Source organism: Orcinus orca, chromosome 12 (assembly GCF_937001465.1).
Source record: "Orcinus orca chromosome 12, mOrcOrc1.1, whole genome shotgun sequence".
NCBI lineage: Eukaryota > Metazoa > Chordata > Mammalia > Artiodactyla > Delphinidae > Orcinus > Orcinus orca.
Genome location: NC_064570.1, coordinates 55,781,605 through 55,797,331, shown reverse-complemented (window position 1 = coordinate 55,797,331; position 15,727 = coordinate 55,781,605). Strand labels below are relative to the sequence as shown.

The 15,727-nt window shown below is 36.0% G+C and overlaps 1 protein-coding gene across 4 annotated transcripts in view; it reads left to right on the top strand.

The window, feature by feature from the left end:
* The window catches only part of GRIK2 (glutamate ionotropic receptor kainate type subunit 2), a 661,376-nt gene that overhangs the window by 393,734 nt on the left and 251,915 nt on the right, over positions 1 to 15,727 (top strand). For all 4 annotated transcript variants that reach the window (XR_007470694.1, XM_049695632.1, XM_049695633.1 and 1 more), the window contains one exon: positions 13,642 to 13,785. Coding sequence is in view for 3 of the 4 variants with exons in the window: in XM_049695632.1 (XP_049551589.1) it covers positions 13,642 to 13,785 (144 nt within the window). In the remaining variant the exon portion in view is untranslated. The remainder of the gene's footprint in view (positions 1 to 13,641; positions 13,786 to 15,727) is intronic.

Below are 15,727 nucleotides of genomic sequence, written 5' to 3'. Positions count from 1 at the left end.
GCTGCTAATTTCTCGGTGGAAATGTTGTTCCTTCTGGTTTTCCTCTGAGTCGCTGCCATATATCACCCTCCGGCCTTGCTTTGGCTGCAACTATTCAGTTGTAAAATCCATCAGGTGAAGATTATCAAACCGTTTTCTCTTCTGAGTAAAGTGGTATCACCCTCACCTCCTGCGGCTCTTTGTCTACTTTGAATTAATTTCCTGAATGACATAAGATTCAGCACACACACACACACACTCAGATATTGTAATGAAAGTCTTTTATGTCTTGGTTTGTGATTTATAATTTGTTTCATCAAGTATAAAACTCAAAAGTGGAAATGTTAAGAGTTAACTGATACAGCTTAATTGGTCATTTCCAATTTTGATGTCAGTCTATTAACCTACTGATTAAAAGGCCATTGCAGAGGGTTAGTTTGCATTTGTTTTTGGAGTCCTCTATGATTTCTTTCTTAATGTTCTCAGCAGTGTACCATTAAAGTTTTTTGCTTCAGTTCATGTTCTGATTGTCCCTGAACCTGTATAGTTCACAGTAGGAAGGGGAGTGTTGATTCAGACAAATTTTTGATCTGTGTATTTTGGCAGGCAGAGTGTATACATCTTACAGTTGCCCCATTTTGTACTTTTATAAGTGTAACCAATTCACAATACTATAGAGATATCTTAGTCGTTACCCCCAAATTCCCTACTATATTGAATATTTTTCTACAAAGAATAAAGAATGAATGATTAGAAGACAATAATTATACATTTGGTGAATGTATTTAATGTGATTATTATATTTTCTAGTATTTCCATGCATATAATTACATACGGTCTGCTTTTACACATATCTTCCTGTTTTTCTGAATGTATTGATATATTCTAATTCTGTGAGTAGATAGAAGTAGTAATCTCAGTTTGGCTTGAGGAAACCAAAGCCTAAACCTGCATTATTCAAGATTTTTTTGAATTCCAGTTGTCTAAAATTCCATTAAAATTAGTTAATAGCAAAAAGAAAGCACAATAGTTCTCCAGCTTGTAAAGTACATGATCTGTCTTCAGATACATTTGGATCCAACTGGATCCAGGTCATAAAGTCTCAAACAGGTTCCTCTCCATCCCTCACCTCCTGTTTCATTTGTATTAGCTCCTTTCTCAGACAGAGGTACAGAGGTGCCATCATGATACGGAACTTCCTGAGAAGGAATGTGCTTCTTTCCCAATGGCTCCCTCAAAAGGCCTGGATTTAACCGACAAGCCAAGCTTGTGTCGCTTGGCCATGCCTGAAGCAGTGGTTGTTATCAGGCCTATAACACCTGGAGCTAGGAGATTGGGTCAGGGAATAGATGGCAGGGAAAAGGGCTCTGCTCTAACAGGAAGAGATGGCTGAGGAGACAAAACAATAGCGTCCTATCAAAGATGTTACACGATTTAATCAGATCATATTCTTGGTCTACTGAATTCCATGTTCTACTCTTTTAGTGTCCCATTTAGATCCATTAGAAGATGAAATGACATATAAAGACTCAACTTTAGGAGAATCCTTTAATATCTATTTCATTAAAGAACAAGCCTATTCTAACTGTCTTTAAAGGAGATGTTAGGAATCTCAGGATACAAAGTCTAATCTTTTTTTATTAAAATATCTTTTATTTTATTTATTTTGGCCGTGTTGGGTTTTCGTTGCTGTGGGTGGGCTTTCTCTAGTTGCAGCGAGCGGAGGCCGCTCCTCATTGCGGTACGCGGGTCTCTCATTGCGGTGGCCTCTCCAGTTGCAGAGCATGGGCTCCAGGCACGCGGGCTTCAGTAGTTGTGGCATGCGTGCTCAGCAGTGTGGCTTGCGGGCTCCAGAGCGCAGGCTCAGCAGCTGTGGCACACGGGCCTAGCTGCTTCGCGGCATGTGGGATCTTCCCGGACCAGGGCTCGAACCCTTGTGCCCTGCATTGGCAGGCGGATTCTTAACCACTGCACCACCAGGGAAGTCCCAAAGTGTAATCTTTAAAAAAAAAAAAAGCAGTGAGAATTCTGGTTTGACCTTTTCCCTCGACCCCACTACTCTTTCCAACTTTTGTTTTCTTATCTTTTTTCCACTCCTTTTGCCTTTTGAAGATATAGGTGCTAATAGGAAAATCTTTCAAACAATACCTACTTTCTAACATATCAATAGATAGGCACTTCTCCAGACAAAATTAGATACCTCCCCATTACCCAGCATGTGGCATTATATTAAGAATGTTGATTTACTTGTTTGTCTAAATCATTTTTGACTTCCCAGTCTTATTGCCCAAACTCATAATTGTGTTTGATGTCAATAACACAATAATATTTATAAACGTTGAATGAGTGAATCAAACTGTAAAGCACTTAGAGACAAATGAAAAAAAAGATAATTGTGAAAGCCTATGTTCATATGGGAAAAGGGATATTCAAGAGACCCAAGAGTCAGCAAGCAAAGGCATTTCCTCATGGCAATAAAACAATAATTCATTAAATCAATATATTTTCAAAGTAGCAAATAACCAGGTTAATTAAAGTAGTGAAGGGACAGGGAATCTTCAAATTAAGATCTAAGGTACAAATGTGAATATGCAAATCAATTCTTATTTTTTTCCTCAAAGACCACTTCCTCGTCTAAATTGATATTACTGGTGCTAACATACTTGAGATTCTCAGTTACTCCACTCTATAATTATGACATATTTAAAGAGCTTTATAGCCCTCATTTTTCTAAATTTATCTAATTTGATCCTTACAACGTGAGGTGCATTATTATTATACTTATTTTAAAGATGAGAAAAATGAAGCTAAGAAAGATAACATGACTTACAGTAGTGACTAATAAATTACAAAGCTAAAGCTCTAAGTCCCATTAGATTTCTGTGAAACTTTTACTTTTTCACATTTCTATGCGAAGTTACTATTACAATTTCATATATAGAGTACAATATAAAAAGCTAAACACACAATAAGTTCATAAAGTTGTTAAGGACACATATTAATATGATTTGTTTGCATATCTATTGTTTTATTTGTCCAGAAATATCTATATCAATTTCTACATTATTCTTCAAATCATGCTTAAAATAGATCTTTAATATAATTTAATTTTTGGTTTGGGTAAATAATATATGAAGTATCGGGTTTTCAATTTTTATAGGCATTTGGAATTCGTATTTACATGAACCCAAGTTTCTGGTGTATTTTTGGTTTGCATATTCCTAGATTTCAAATTAGAAAGAATCAGTCTGTTAACAACATAAATCAATTTTAATTCATTACACTGAAAAAAGTGAATATAAACAATATTGATGAACATAAATTTTTAATGCAAGAAGCTAATTTGAGCTCCAAATATCAGGGTAATTGGATGTATTGGACACCAGCTGGAAGTGCAGAGAATACTTCCCCTTGATATTGACTCTTCTCTAGATCAATAGCAGTTCCAAATGTAGTAAAAAGCAGACACAATTTAACAGAACCTAAATTATTAAGGCCAGTGTATTGTTGCTAGAGAGTTCATTAGCAATGCCATCAATACAGTGTGGTTCATGGATGCTAGTAAGAGCTTCATGGAACATTTTAAAAGAGAATGAGATAACTCAATGGACTGATTTTAGTGGAAAAATTTAATTAGGTAAGAATAATTACATTAGTTAAATGAAACTTTTAATTGAAAACCTGTTGGCATTGTCTTATCTGCTTCACAGCTGTTCCTTAATCATTTATAAAGTGAAGAGTTTCTCTACATGGTGTTTGAGAAACATCTAAACATCTTGGAATTTGTGTATAAATGTTTAAAGTAGTTTAGATGGTGGCAGTAAAAACAAATAGGATATAGGATTTTCTACTTGGGAAATGGTGCATTTTAAAGATATATATAGGAAAGAAAGAAAATTATATAGAAAATATTCATGATGAATATATATAATTCTTGGAAAGAATGCAAAATATTCATCTCCTAAAGCTTTCACAATTCTAACAGTAGCACTCCATGGACTAAATTTCATGTCTTATAAAGATCTAAAAGCTGGCTGAGACATAATGCTGTTTTGTAAAATTATCTTGTTGACTGTTGTTAAAGAAAATGGCATCCAGCAAGAGTTCTTGCAAGATTGAAAGCCCCAAATTGTATAGTATAAACATAAAGAGCCAATGAAAACTCTTACTCTCAAAATGAACATTCAGACTGCCTGTTCAAAGTAGGGGAAATTGCTGCCACAATTTTTTTGGTAGCTTTTAGCTTAAGACAGAGAGTATTGGTTTGAAGAGACATAGACACTTATTCAAATTCACAAGTTTACAGGAACACCAAACAAATAGATCCATTAATTACTCATTGCATTAATCCTGGCCCTGGCCATTTCTTTTCTGAATCCCAGCAACACTATCGTGTGATACTGTTTCCTTCGCTTAATCTTCAAAGCATTGCTTAACTTGAATTTTCTTCCTAACTCATCAATTTGACTGTGAGCCTGAACCCATTCTATTCTTTTCCCTTCTCCTTTCTTTATCTTTCCTTTAAGCTCTTCTTCCTTTTAGCTCTCATGGGTACTAAATACCATACAGGTAGATACAAAATTCCATATTCCTTTCAAAGGAATTCCTTTAAAGGATTTTAAAGGTCTTTCACCATGCAGTTTCTGGAATCTCCTTTTATTCAACTAATCTGCAATACAGGAATCACTCTGATTAGTTAAAAACCATGAAATACAGGCATATTCATATCCTAACTCTGTAAGAGGGACAAAGGATGATAAAATCCTGAGGTACTAGTAAATGACTTTGGATAAGAGAGAAAGGGTTTTAGTTTTTCTCTACAGAGTATCAGGAAGCCAGGGTGGGTTTTAGTGTGTGTGAGAAGTTTAACAGTGAAGTTGAAACAACAAAGAAAATATAATACAGGTATTGGCAGATTTTATAGGACCAGGTAGGAATTGGCTAGATTGTGAATGCAGACAATGGCTGATGAAAAGTAAACTTTGATGTCCCTTATTTATAAATTTGTATGAAATGTTGGTACAAAGTTTATTGCAAAAGTGCACAAAGCATAGAGCATTATGGGGAGGAGATGGATAAATTAGGATTTTGATTGTATTACAAAGGCCAATATAAAATCAGAATGAAAGGTGAGTTTTCTAGGAATGCAAATGTCCACCTGGTTCTAGCCCCTCCTTTTACAGATGAAGAAACTAAAGACTAGAAAAAACTACAAGGCAGATTTGTCCAGGTTCACATTGCTGGTAGGTTATCTGTCCAACAGCAGTCCTTCGTCTAGTAACAAAATGCAAGATACTGTAATATTTTACCACTTATATTTAAATTCTAAACTTGTCAGATAATGTGTGTGTATTCAGTAACTTTTTTTTTTTTTTGAGCACTGAATTGTGGCATTGTGTACACACCACATTTTACAGGGATCAAGTTGTTGTTGTACAATAATTTCCTTCCTGCCCCTTCTCCTTCCAGAATTTGATCTGCTTTCTTGCACAGCATGAAGCCCGTTCCGTTATTTAGGCTAACAGTGGGTGCAGAAGGGTTGAAACATTATACTTTCTAAACTGGTCCCTTGTTTTGGATAGGATCCATCTTGACAAGATTACAGCTCTTCTGGTGATCATCATCATCATCATCTAACACCTGCCTATGCACCACGAGCCAGGGATTGTGCAAACTGCTTTAATGTATTATCTCATGCAGTCCGTGTAGTCCACGCAGCTGCTGGTAAAGAACTCCGTTTCAGAGTAGTACAAAGAGCCGGCAACACAGTAAGCATAATGGCAGCTGCAGTGTAACTGGGAGAATTGTCTCTGACAATTGGCTCCCGACTGGGTCTGAGGGCATTTCTTCTTCAATCCCTCAGTTTCGTTAGCAGCCACTGTGCACCTGCTCCGTGCCGGGCAGAGTGCTGGCTGCAGTGTGCCAGCTGAATGAGCGAACCCCAGCCTGCCTTCCATGTGTGACCCTCACCCTTGCTCAGAGTGGTAGATGATCCTCTGTCCCATTTAGGCTTGTGCTGATTGTGCGAGGGAGCTCCAGAGGTCAGAATCCAGCCCTTTCCCCACCAACCTTAATATTCATGTCTTCCAATTGAAGAATCAATATTAATTGTTTTTCTCTTGGAACTATCTGGTTTATAAAAGTGGTTTTTCCAACAAGGAAAAGATATGGCAGATCATCATTTTTCATTTTCAATTATAAAATGAAGAAACAAGGCAAATGGGGATTTAAATATTTTTTTATTATTTGTTTTAGATAAAAGATCTAGTCAATGGGCTGGTCAAAAGATCTAGTCAATTTTGTTGTGCAGTAGAGACTAACACAACATTGTAAAGCAACCATACTCCAATAAAAATTAATTTAAAAAAAGATCAATGAAAGAGCCAGGATTCATAAACTTAAACTCCGTGTATGAGACCATGCTGCTCTTTGTGCTATGCACTATACTTCAGATGGGAATAGAGAAATGAGCAAAATCTGCGACGTAGGAGTTCCAGAATGGATCTGCCACCTGCCAGCTAGCATTCAGATCTCAAAGGAGACCTGCCTGCACTTATTTAATGGAAAGATAAATGTGTTCACGGAACTGTTACTATAAATTCATTTAGAAACAGGACAGAGGCTGCACTCGCATTCCTCCCAGGTCTGAGCTACTGGCAGATTTAGTTCACTGTACCTCTGGGAGGGAATACATTCTAGCTAGATGGCAAAGTGTGATTGTTATTCAGAGCTTCCTAATATCTATTTCTTTTACAGTTTAAATGAACTTTTTGGTTGAATTCATCAATTTGTTGAAAAATGCTTTTATACACTTACTATGGGCAAGTCAATATATGGGATACTGTGCATGGTATTACAAAGATAGGTATGGTTATTATCCAAAAGATGCTTGTATCAAGAAAGTAAGATAAAAAATGAGAAAGCATAAATAGTTTTATTAAAAGTAGAATGTTCAAGGAGGAAAGAAGATACAGATCAGTGACACTTAGTTTGTGAGGACTCTAGATACTTATAGAATAAAATGAAATTTATGAACCGTCTTCCCAGAAAAATGAATGATCAGGGTTTTTTTAATAGCTGTGTTGGAGTAAAATTGATGTATTATACTTCCCATATTTAAATTGTACAATTTGATAGGTTTTGACCTAAGTATACACCCATATAACCATCACTATAATCAAGATACGATCATATATCATATCACTCTTAAGATTAGTTACATTTAAATGTAAATTATTAAATACAGTATTGGGTGTGTTGGAGCCTAGGTCAAGAGCCCAAATATGTAAAAAGTGCTTCAGCAGAATGACATTGTCATAAATGTAACTCTGCTGGCATAATAGAGAAGATAAATGGGAAAAGGCTGTGTTCCAAGTTCTCCCAGGCAAAACTCAATGGGGTACCCAAAAGTCATGTTACCAGGGGAATGAAATATTCCAGAAGACTGCCTCCCCATTGGGAAGGAAGATAAATACCTTTGATAGCTTTTTTAAAAAATTTTCTATTTTCTTAAAATTTATTCCTTTTTTTTTTGGCTGCATTGGGTCTTTGTTGCTGCATGCAGGCTTTCTGTAGTTTCAGTGAGTGGAGGCTACTCTTCGTTATGGTGCGCAGGCTCGTCATTGCAGTGACTTCTCTTGTTGCGGAGCATGGGCTCTAGGCGTGCAGGCTTCAGTAGCTGTGGCTCGCAGGCTCAGTAGTTGTGGCTTGCGGGCTCTGGAGCGCAGGCTCAGTAGTTGTGGCACATGGGCTTAGGTGCTCCGCAGCACATAGCATCTTCCTGGACTGGGGATCTAACCCTTGTCCCCTGCATTGGCAGGCGGATTCTTAACCACTGCGCCACCAGGGAAGTCCTACCTTTGATAGCTTTTTGCAAAGAGAAGTCTTCAGAGTATCAGAGAGATTTTATGTAGCAATGTTCCCTTCTATGATCATATGTAGTTAAAAATTGTTCATTTCCAACTGTTTCATCCTTCATGTGAGTAAAGCCTATGTTTTAATTTTTTATGACTCCTAGAACATCTATCCCAGAACTTTACAAAAAAGATGTTTAATGATGATGATTATAGTGATCAGAAACTGAAATAACATATGCACTCCATATGGACATGCTTGGTAATTTACTGCTTAGTACCAGAATCTTCTGTAAATGAAATCTAAGTACATAGAAATATTTTAACTAGTCACAGTATCCATTATTATTCCTGTTTTTATATATTTGGAAATGTTTCAATCATACATCCCAAATCAGAAATATTTAGCAATGGTAAATTTTATCATCTGAAACTTTTGAGAGCATCTAATCTCCCTGATTCTTCAATTATTTAAAAATATGCGGTGGATTTTTTCAGAGCATAAAAGAAATGTAAGCATACTTACATTTCAGTGTTCTTTCAATACTTTAAAGTCTCATCAGACTTGAGGTTACTTGAGATAGATGAAATAGCACTGAGTGACTAAACCAATTTCTGTGGCAATAGCTCAACCATAGAAATTAGCAGTCATCACTCTTCCACCTGCATCCACGTTGCACACTGCATGACTAAAAGTAATTAAACTAGATATGAGATAAACCCAGCAATAAGTTAGGGAGATGGCTAATGTATATTTAAAATGTATGAGAAGGCACTTCTTGTGATCTTTTCAAACCATCCATTTAAAAAGATCATTGTTGTTTTACTGAAATGTGTAGGACTGTATTGCACAGTTTTAAAGGTTTGCAAAACAAGTTTTTGGCTGACAGACATTCTTTGTAGGTTAACTAGCTTATTTTGGAAAGAAAAATAAAGTACAACTCCAGTCTAGTCTGAGATGGGCTCTCAAGGGGGCTCGTATTGCTATTGATAGATGCTTGACCTAGTAGTGAAACACGGAGGGCTGCACTCGACTCTGTCTGTACCTACCTAGACTGCGATTCCTTCTGGTCTGTATTCCCAGGGTGAACACATATTCTAGCTTTCCAATAAGTGTGATCTATTTATATATGTGAGTAATTATACTTGAAAGAGAGAAAATAGGATGGATTGTTTTGTCTTCCTTGCTGATTTATTTTTTCTCTCTGCCTAGATTTTGTCTTTGTAGTTTAGGATCTGAATGACTACAACTTTATCTAACCCCCTCCTATGTATTTTAATAATCAAATTGTATACATACTCCATTTTAATTTAGTTGGTTAAAATACAGTTTTGCTTACCTCTGAAGTTTTTTTAGAGGTAGCTATTATGTACAAGGAAGAAAATTTGACTTGTAAGACAAATGAACTTTTATTTGAATCTCAGCTCAGAGGTATACTGTCTACGGGACATAATTGTCTGGTATTCAGCAGAACCTCCAAGAATATGAGATCTGCTGCCATCAGTTTCCCCTCCATTACCTGCCATAGTTTCAGTGGGAATATGGTTTAGGGGAGATAGTTGGTTATGGTAGGTAGGATGGTGGTTCTAAGAATTAGACCTTGTCTGAATCGTGTTTTTAAGGCTTTTTTCTGAGTCTTATTTCTGCCAGAGTCTTATTATGAGAGTTTGGATGGTAGTTCTAAGAGCTAAGCTTTGCCTGAGTCTTGTTTTCTAAGTCTTGTCTCTCAAGGTGATGAGACCTTGAGAAGATTACTTCAACCTTGCTAAGCCTCAGTTTTCTCCTCTCTAAATGATAAGAGTAATATCACCTGAAACACAGGGTCTTTGTGAAATGCATATAGAGAAATGGACATAGTGTGGCATAGAGTAAGCATGCAATGTAACTTGACAGTAATGATAATATAAAAACGATGACAAAGTAATTAACCTGTGTGTCTCCTCTACTTTTCTCCTCTTCTGTTCTACTCCTCCCTTCTTTCCTCGTATTTTTCCATTGAGAGAAGAAGAGTCAAGGCAAAGGATTATAGAGTCAAAATGAGAGGGTTGAGGACTTAGCAAGAGCAGCTCAATCAAACTCTACAATTTAGAGTTGGGAGTAAAATGCCCCGTAAGCCTGATCTTGAAAGATACTCTAGTACCTTTGCCTTTTGTAAACCTAATGAGCAGCAACTGTATAGAATAAATCTGCTTCTTTCATGACCTTGTTCCTGGTTAATGTTTCTATTCTGACTAACCTATTATAGACTTAATCTCATACATCAATGTATTTCTTCTTTTGTGAATTTATATTTACCAGTTCTCCACAATCTATACTTTCCCTTACTTCGTAGTACATTTTCATTATGTAAATATTTACTGCTTATTAAGACATTATATAGATTAATGTATTCAAGTACTTATTTATTTCTTATATTTTATAACTTTAAAACAATTTAAACTATTTTGCTTTATTAAATATAGAGCACTGAGCAAGAAACTAGAGAGAAGTATGTAAATTCTGGATAGATTTTTCTAGAGTCAAATCCAGCTCCACCTCTATATGCTATGATTTTTAGACCAGTTACTTAACTGTTCTCTGCTTCAGTTTCCTATTTTATACAGACCCAGTGAATTTCCAACTGCATGATGGTTATGAGAATTAAAGGAAATGATTTAAGGAAATTGCCTTACACATAATAAATACTGAACAAATGTTAACTAGTAATATTACTAAATTAAGGAAAAATTTCAAGCTTATACATTCTCATGTAAATAAGAAAACCACTTTTGATAAGCTGGAGTTTTCTCAAAACTTTCCAAAGTTGAAAGAATTTACATATGTACAGTTTTGCAAAAAATACAGTAAAGGAAAGCCTGACAGGATATCAAGTTTAAATGGACAGCAACTCCATATTATCACATAAAACAACTAGTCTAAAAATAGGACAAAAAAAGCACCCTAAGGGCTTCCCTGGTGGCGGGGTGGTTGAGAGTCCACCTGCCGATGCGGGGACGCGGGTTCGTGTCCCAGTCCGGGAAGATCCCACATGCCATGGAGCGACTGGGCTCGTGAGCCATGGCCGCTGAGCCTGTGTGTCCGGAGCCTGTTCTCCGCAACGGGAGAGGCCACAACAGTGAGAGGCCTGCCTACCACAAAAAAAAAAAAAAAAAAAGCACCCTAAGCAGATGGAAATATCAGAGAGAGTAGTTTCAGAAGTTCTGTTTATTGCTTTATAATAAATTAACATATTTTTAAACTGGAAATTCAAGAAGAAATTTGATCAACAACTTTTTAATTATAATTTTTTTCTCTAGTATTTATCTTATAGTTTAATAAATATTGTCTTCTTTTTATAATTATATTTAAAATCACAGATCTTAAATAGTTTAATTATCATCTAGTATATCCTCTGATCCAGAAGCTAAAACTATGTACCAAAAATGATTTTCAAAGTTTTAATTAAGCAAAATTCTTTGCGAGCATTGTCATTTTAGACAAGGTTACTATTCTAGGATTTTCATATAAGTCAGTAAGTCATGGCAGGATAGTAGTAATATCATAGTTTGTGTTCTTTTAGTTATTTTGTGACAGTAGATCAAAATTTTCATCTTGGGAATAATTGCAACGGTATTTAGTAAACTTCCATCTTAAAAAAATGCAAAAAGTAAAGAAAAAGGAAAAAATATAAATTCTACTCACCACTATCTCCCAAGAGTAATTCTTAGTATCATTTTAGTGTATTTTCTTCCCTTCAGTTTGTTTTGGTTGTTGTCCATATAACATGCAATATGATGTTTCAGAATACTTGCTGTGAGCAGTGAGGCTGTTTGAATCTGGACCTCTCTGCTTCTTACCTGTGTGACTTTGTTTAGTTACTTAACTTCTCTCAACCTTGGCTTCGTCATTTGTAAAGTGGGAACAATATCAGTGTTTTTATTAAACCATTACTGTGAGAATTAAATAAGTTGAATAGTACATATTAAGTACTCATAAAGATGTATATAATGGTTTATGCTAGAAATACAGTTCTGTATAAGCTATTTTTACAGTTAGCATTTTACCACTTGCAATTTCTCATCTGAACATTTTTCAAAACATGATTTTTAATGTTTATGTGAAATACATTGTGATTTTATTGTGTTTCCTTATTTTGAACATTCAGTAGATTTCCACTCTATTTTATTTTTTTAAAGAAATTATGTAGCTTTTGTTCTTATCTTTGATTTTTCTCAGGGCAAATTCCAGAAAGAGAAATTACTAGGTGAAAAAGAACATGGATATTTTAAAACTCCCTTGTGGTGCAATCTGCAAAATTGCCCCTTACCTTCCCTTTAGTAGTATCTGAAAGTGTTCATATCTCTATACATTTGTTGACAGTGATATTTTAAAACTTCATTTTATTTTAAAATCAAATGTGTCTCTCATATCTTGGTAACTTTTTTTATAACCATGCATGTGGTATATGAAATATGTCCTCTGAGTGTTAACTCAGGCCAAAGACAAATAGTCTGATCCTCAGGCTCATGCTCTGTGCCTGTATCAACTCCACTACTCGAGTTTTCACTGTGCAGCCCTCAGAGTGTGTGAAAGCAGTCAGCTGGTATTTACCAAATGAAGGTTATGAATCTGAGCTCTATTCCCCAAAGATTTATGAACTATAAAATGGTATTTTTATTATGTTCTGTCACTGCATTGTGCTGTTTAGCTGCCTTCCATTTTATGTGGTTAAGTTCCTGAGGATACATTTGCATGAAAGCTACTGTGTGTACTCATTTTGTATTGTATTGTGGCAAACGCTATTAATCTACAGGGTTCCTATTCATTTTGGAATTCATTTCACAGCTCACTAATTGTGTGAATGAGAAGAGGAAATATATGCTTTTATTCCAAACCATGCCAAGCAGATGGCCCAAGTTCCTTGCTGCCCGCATTGTCAGTGGCTCTCTTCTGTAGGTAGTGAGCCTGGCATTGGTCCGTCAAACACAATGTGAGGGTCCATTTAACACAGCACTTGACCGTCACTGAGCCTCTGGTTTGTTATGACTTACAAACATTTTATTTTTTATCATCCACCTCTAAAGTGGTCAGTTGTTTGAGCAGGTGCACACACAGTAGAATTCATATTCGTCTTACTTGAGAAGCCAAAATGAATTTGTATTCATATGGAAATTTGGGGAAAAGAAGACAGTACAGGGAATTAAGTTTAGTTTCTTGAAAAGGGATTAACACATGTATTGAGATTCAACACTCTAGCATCATTTCTGAGATTGAACCCTTTGAAAAGCTGAATTGCAGAAAAAATTAGGGTTTATATCTTTAAACTTTTTAGGTGAATCTCTTCAAATTTCTTTTTTCTTCCTATGTAAGGAAATTATTTACTTATTTACTTTTATATACAATATGTAATTTATGTAACCATTCAAAATGTTCACATTGGCATTCCTTGTGTGTGTGTGTGTGTGTGCATGTGCACACACGCACACGCATGCACGCATGCAGTAGAACAGAGTAAGAGACAAAAAATGAAATAATGCATGTCTGCACACATTTCCTACTTCAGCAGAGATACTAGGATGATACGAAATTGGGTTATCACTTCAGGAAAGGGAGGGTAGGTCAGATGTTCTAATGGAGCCCGTGAAGTAATTTGATCACAATATCTTATTTAAGAGAACCACAGCATGTGGAGATACTGTTTTCTCCCTTACATGAAGAAAAACTGGGTATTTATTTCTCTCACCCTTTCTTTCTCTCCACTTCTAAACCACCTATCATGGGTCTCCCATGTTGTATTGATGCCACATTTCCTTTTCTCTCGGCTTTCAGACGGATGCTGCTCTCATGTATGATGCTGTGCACGTGGTGTCTGTGGGCGTCCAGCAGTTTCCCCAGATGACAGTCAGCTCCTTACAGTGCAATCGACACAAACCCTGGCGCTTTGGGACCCGCTTCATGAGCCTAATTAAAGAGGTGAGTCAGGAGAAGCACATCTGTCCTGTCTTGCTTGTCCTCAAGCTGAATGAATTGAGATTATTGCATTTTTCCTAACAGGTGACCTTTTACTTTTATCTCTTAAATTAAACTTTCTACCTTTCCCCATACAAGCAAAATTAACGTTTTTACTAAATAATATGGAAGGGAAATGGATTTCCTACAAAATATCTGTGATTGTGTGAACAGATGAAAATCAGTGACCTATGATTTATGACATTGTTAGTTTTCACCTTTCTGAATCTTTATGTATGTTACTTTTCATTTATGTGGAAACATAGATGTTTGAAGAATGTTTATGTCATAGGCCACATGATATGCAATGAATTTTTAACAGGAATGCCCTTTGCACTACACTAAATTACACCCAATTTGTAAGTTTTCAAGAATTATTTTTTAGAGCTATGGTTCTTAAATATAACGTCTAGTTATTTTAATTGTATTAGAGTTAACATAAAACAAAATATATGGATTCATGAAAGTGCAAAGTTTACTTCATGTTGCATAATGCAACCATTTTTATGGCCATGTATCATTTCTAATTATGTCTGTTATAGTTTTAGACCAAGCATGCCCATAGTGAGAAAAAAAAAAAAAAAGAAAGAAAACTCTTAAAGATCACACACAAACATACACACTCACTTCATACACACATATTCTTCCCATTCTTCCTCTCATGAAGGAAATTCCTTTGTCAGCTAAGGATACTTTTTATTTGATTACAACAGGAGTTTTTTTAATTAAAAAAAATTTTATTAAAGTATAGTTGAGTTAGGAGTTTTTATATGAAAGTTTAACTATGAAAATTTAATCTTTGCTATGAAAAGTCACAGCTGTTATTACCATATAAAATTTTTTCTTTAATGGCTTAAAAGAAATCATCAGCTCATCATATAATAAATTACTCATCATGAAAATAAAAGTGCAAATAGAATCATAATTAAGAATCATCAGGTCCTTGGCAAAGAATATCCGTGAATTTTCCTTGTCTAATTGTTACTGAACTCTCAGATAGATGAAATGATACTCCTAGAACAGTATGCAGTTCTTTTGTTACTCCACATTCTATATTTACTTCTGGTGTAAAAAACTAAGCATCACAGTGCTGCAAACATAGCACCCTGGTTTGGCTAGTTGAAGAAGAGCTTTTTCTGAATGCAGCACTTGACAACTGAGAAGTGTCAAACAACCCTGTGAGAGGCTGTTGTATGAAACTCGCTATTGTATTTATTGTAGCGTGTTATTGAGGATCTTGTCCACTAAATCTGGGGTCCACAACCCCCCCGGCTATGGACCGATACCGGTCCACGGCCTGTTAGGAAGCAGGCCAAATGGCAGGAGGTGAGCAGTGGGTGAGCGAGCAAAGCTTCATTTGTTGTTCCCCATCTCTGGCGTTAACGCCTGAACCATTCCCCGCCACCATCCATGGAAAAATTGTGTTCCATGAAACCAGTCCCTGGTGCCAAAAAGGTTGGAGACCGCTGCACTAAATCACACAGGGTCACTCTTATGAGGACCGAAAAGAGACATTTCTGTCAGGTCTCAGTACCAGGAAAAGCTGAGTTTCTCCCGGGCAATTGGTGTGTCTTAAATTATGGATCCTGTATGTTACAGTTCATCATATTTTCTTCTTTGCTTTGGTTGCTGGAAAGTCCAGAATTGAATTTGTGATTGGATTTATTAGTTGCACAGTTTCACCTGGTATACATTTCCCTGTGCTGTCTTTAACCCAGATTTGTTTTACTGTTCTGCACTTCTGCTTCTGTACTTCTTGATCCCATTGCTTATTTTTATACTAAATATGGATTTTTGTTAACCGCCTGCAATTATTTTCTTTGGACGAAGTTGAGTTAATAAAATTTTTTTCTTCCTTACTGGAGACCTGTTAACACAGTAAACTCAGTGATGACCTGTTGCAATA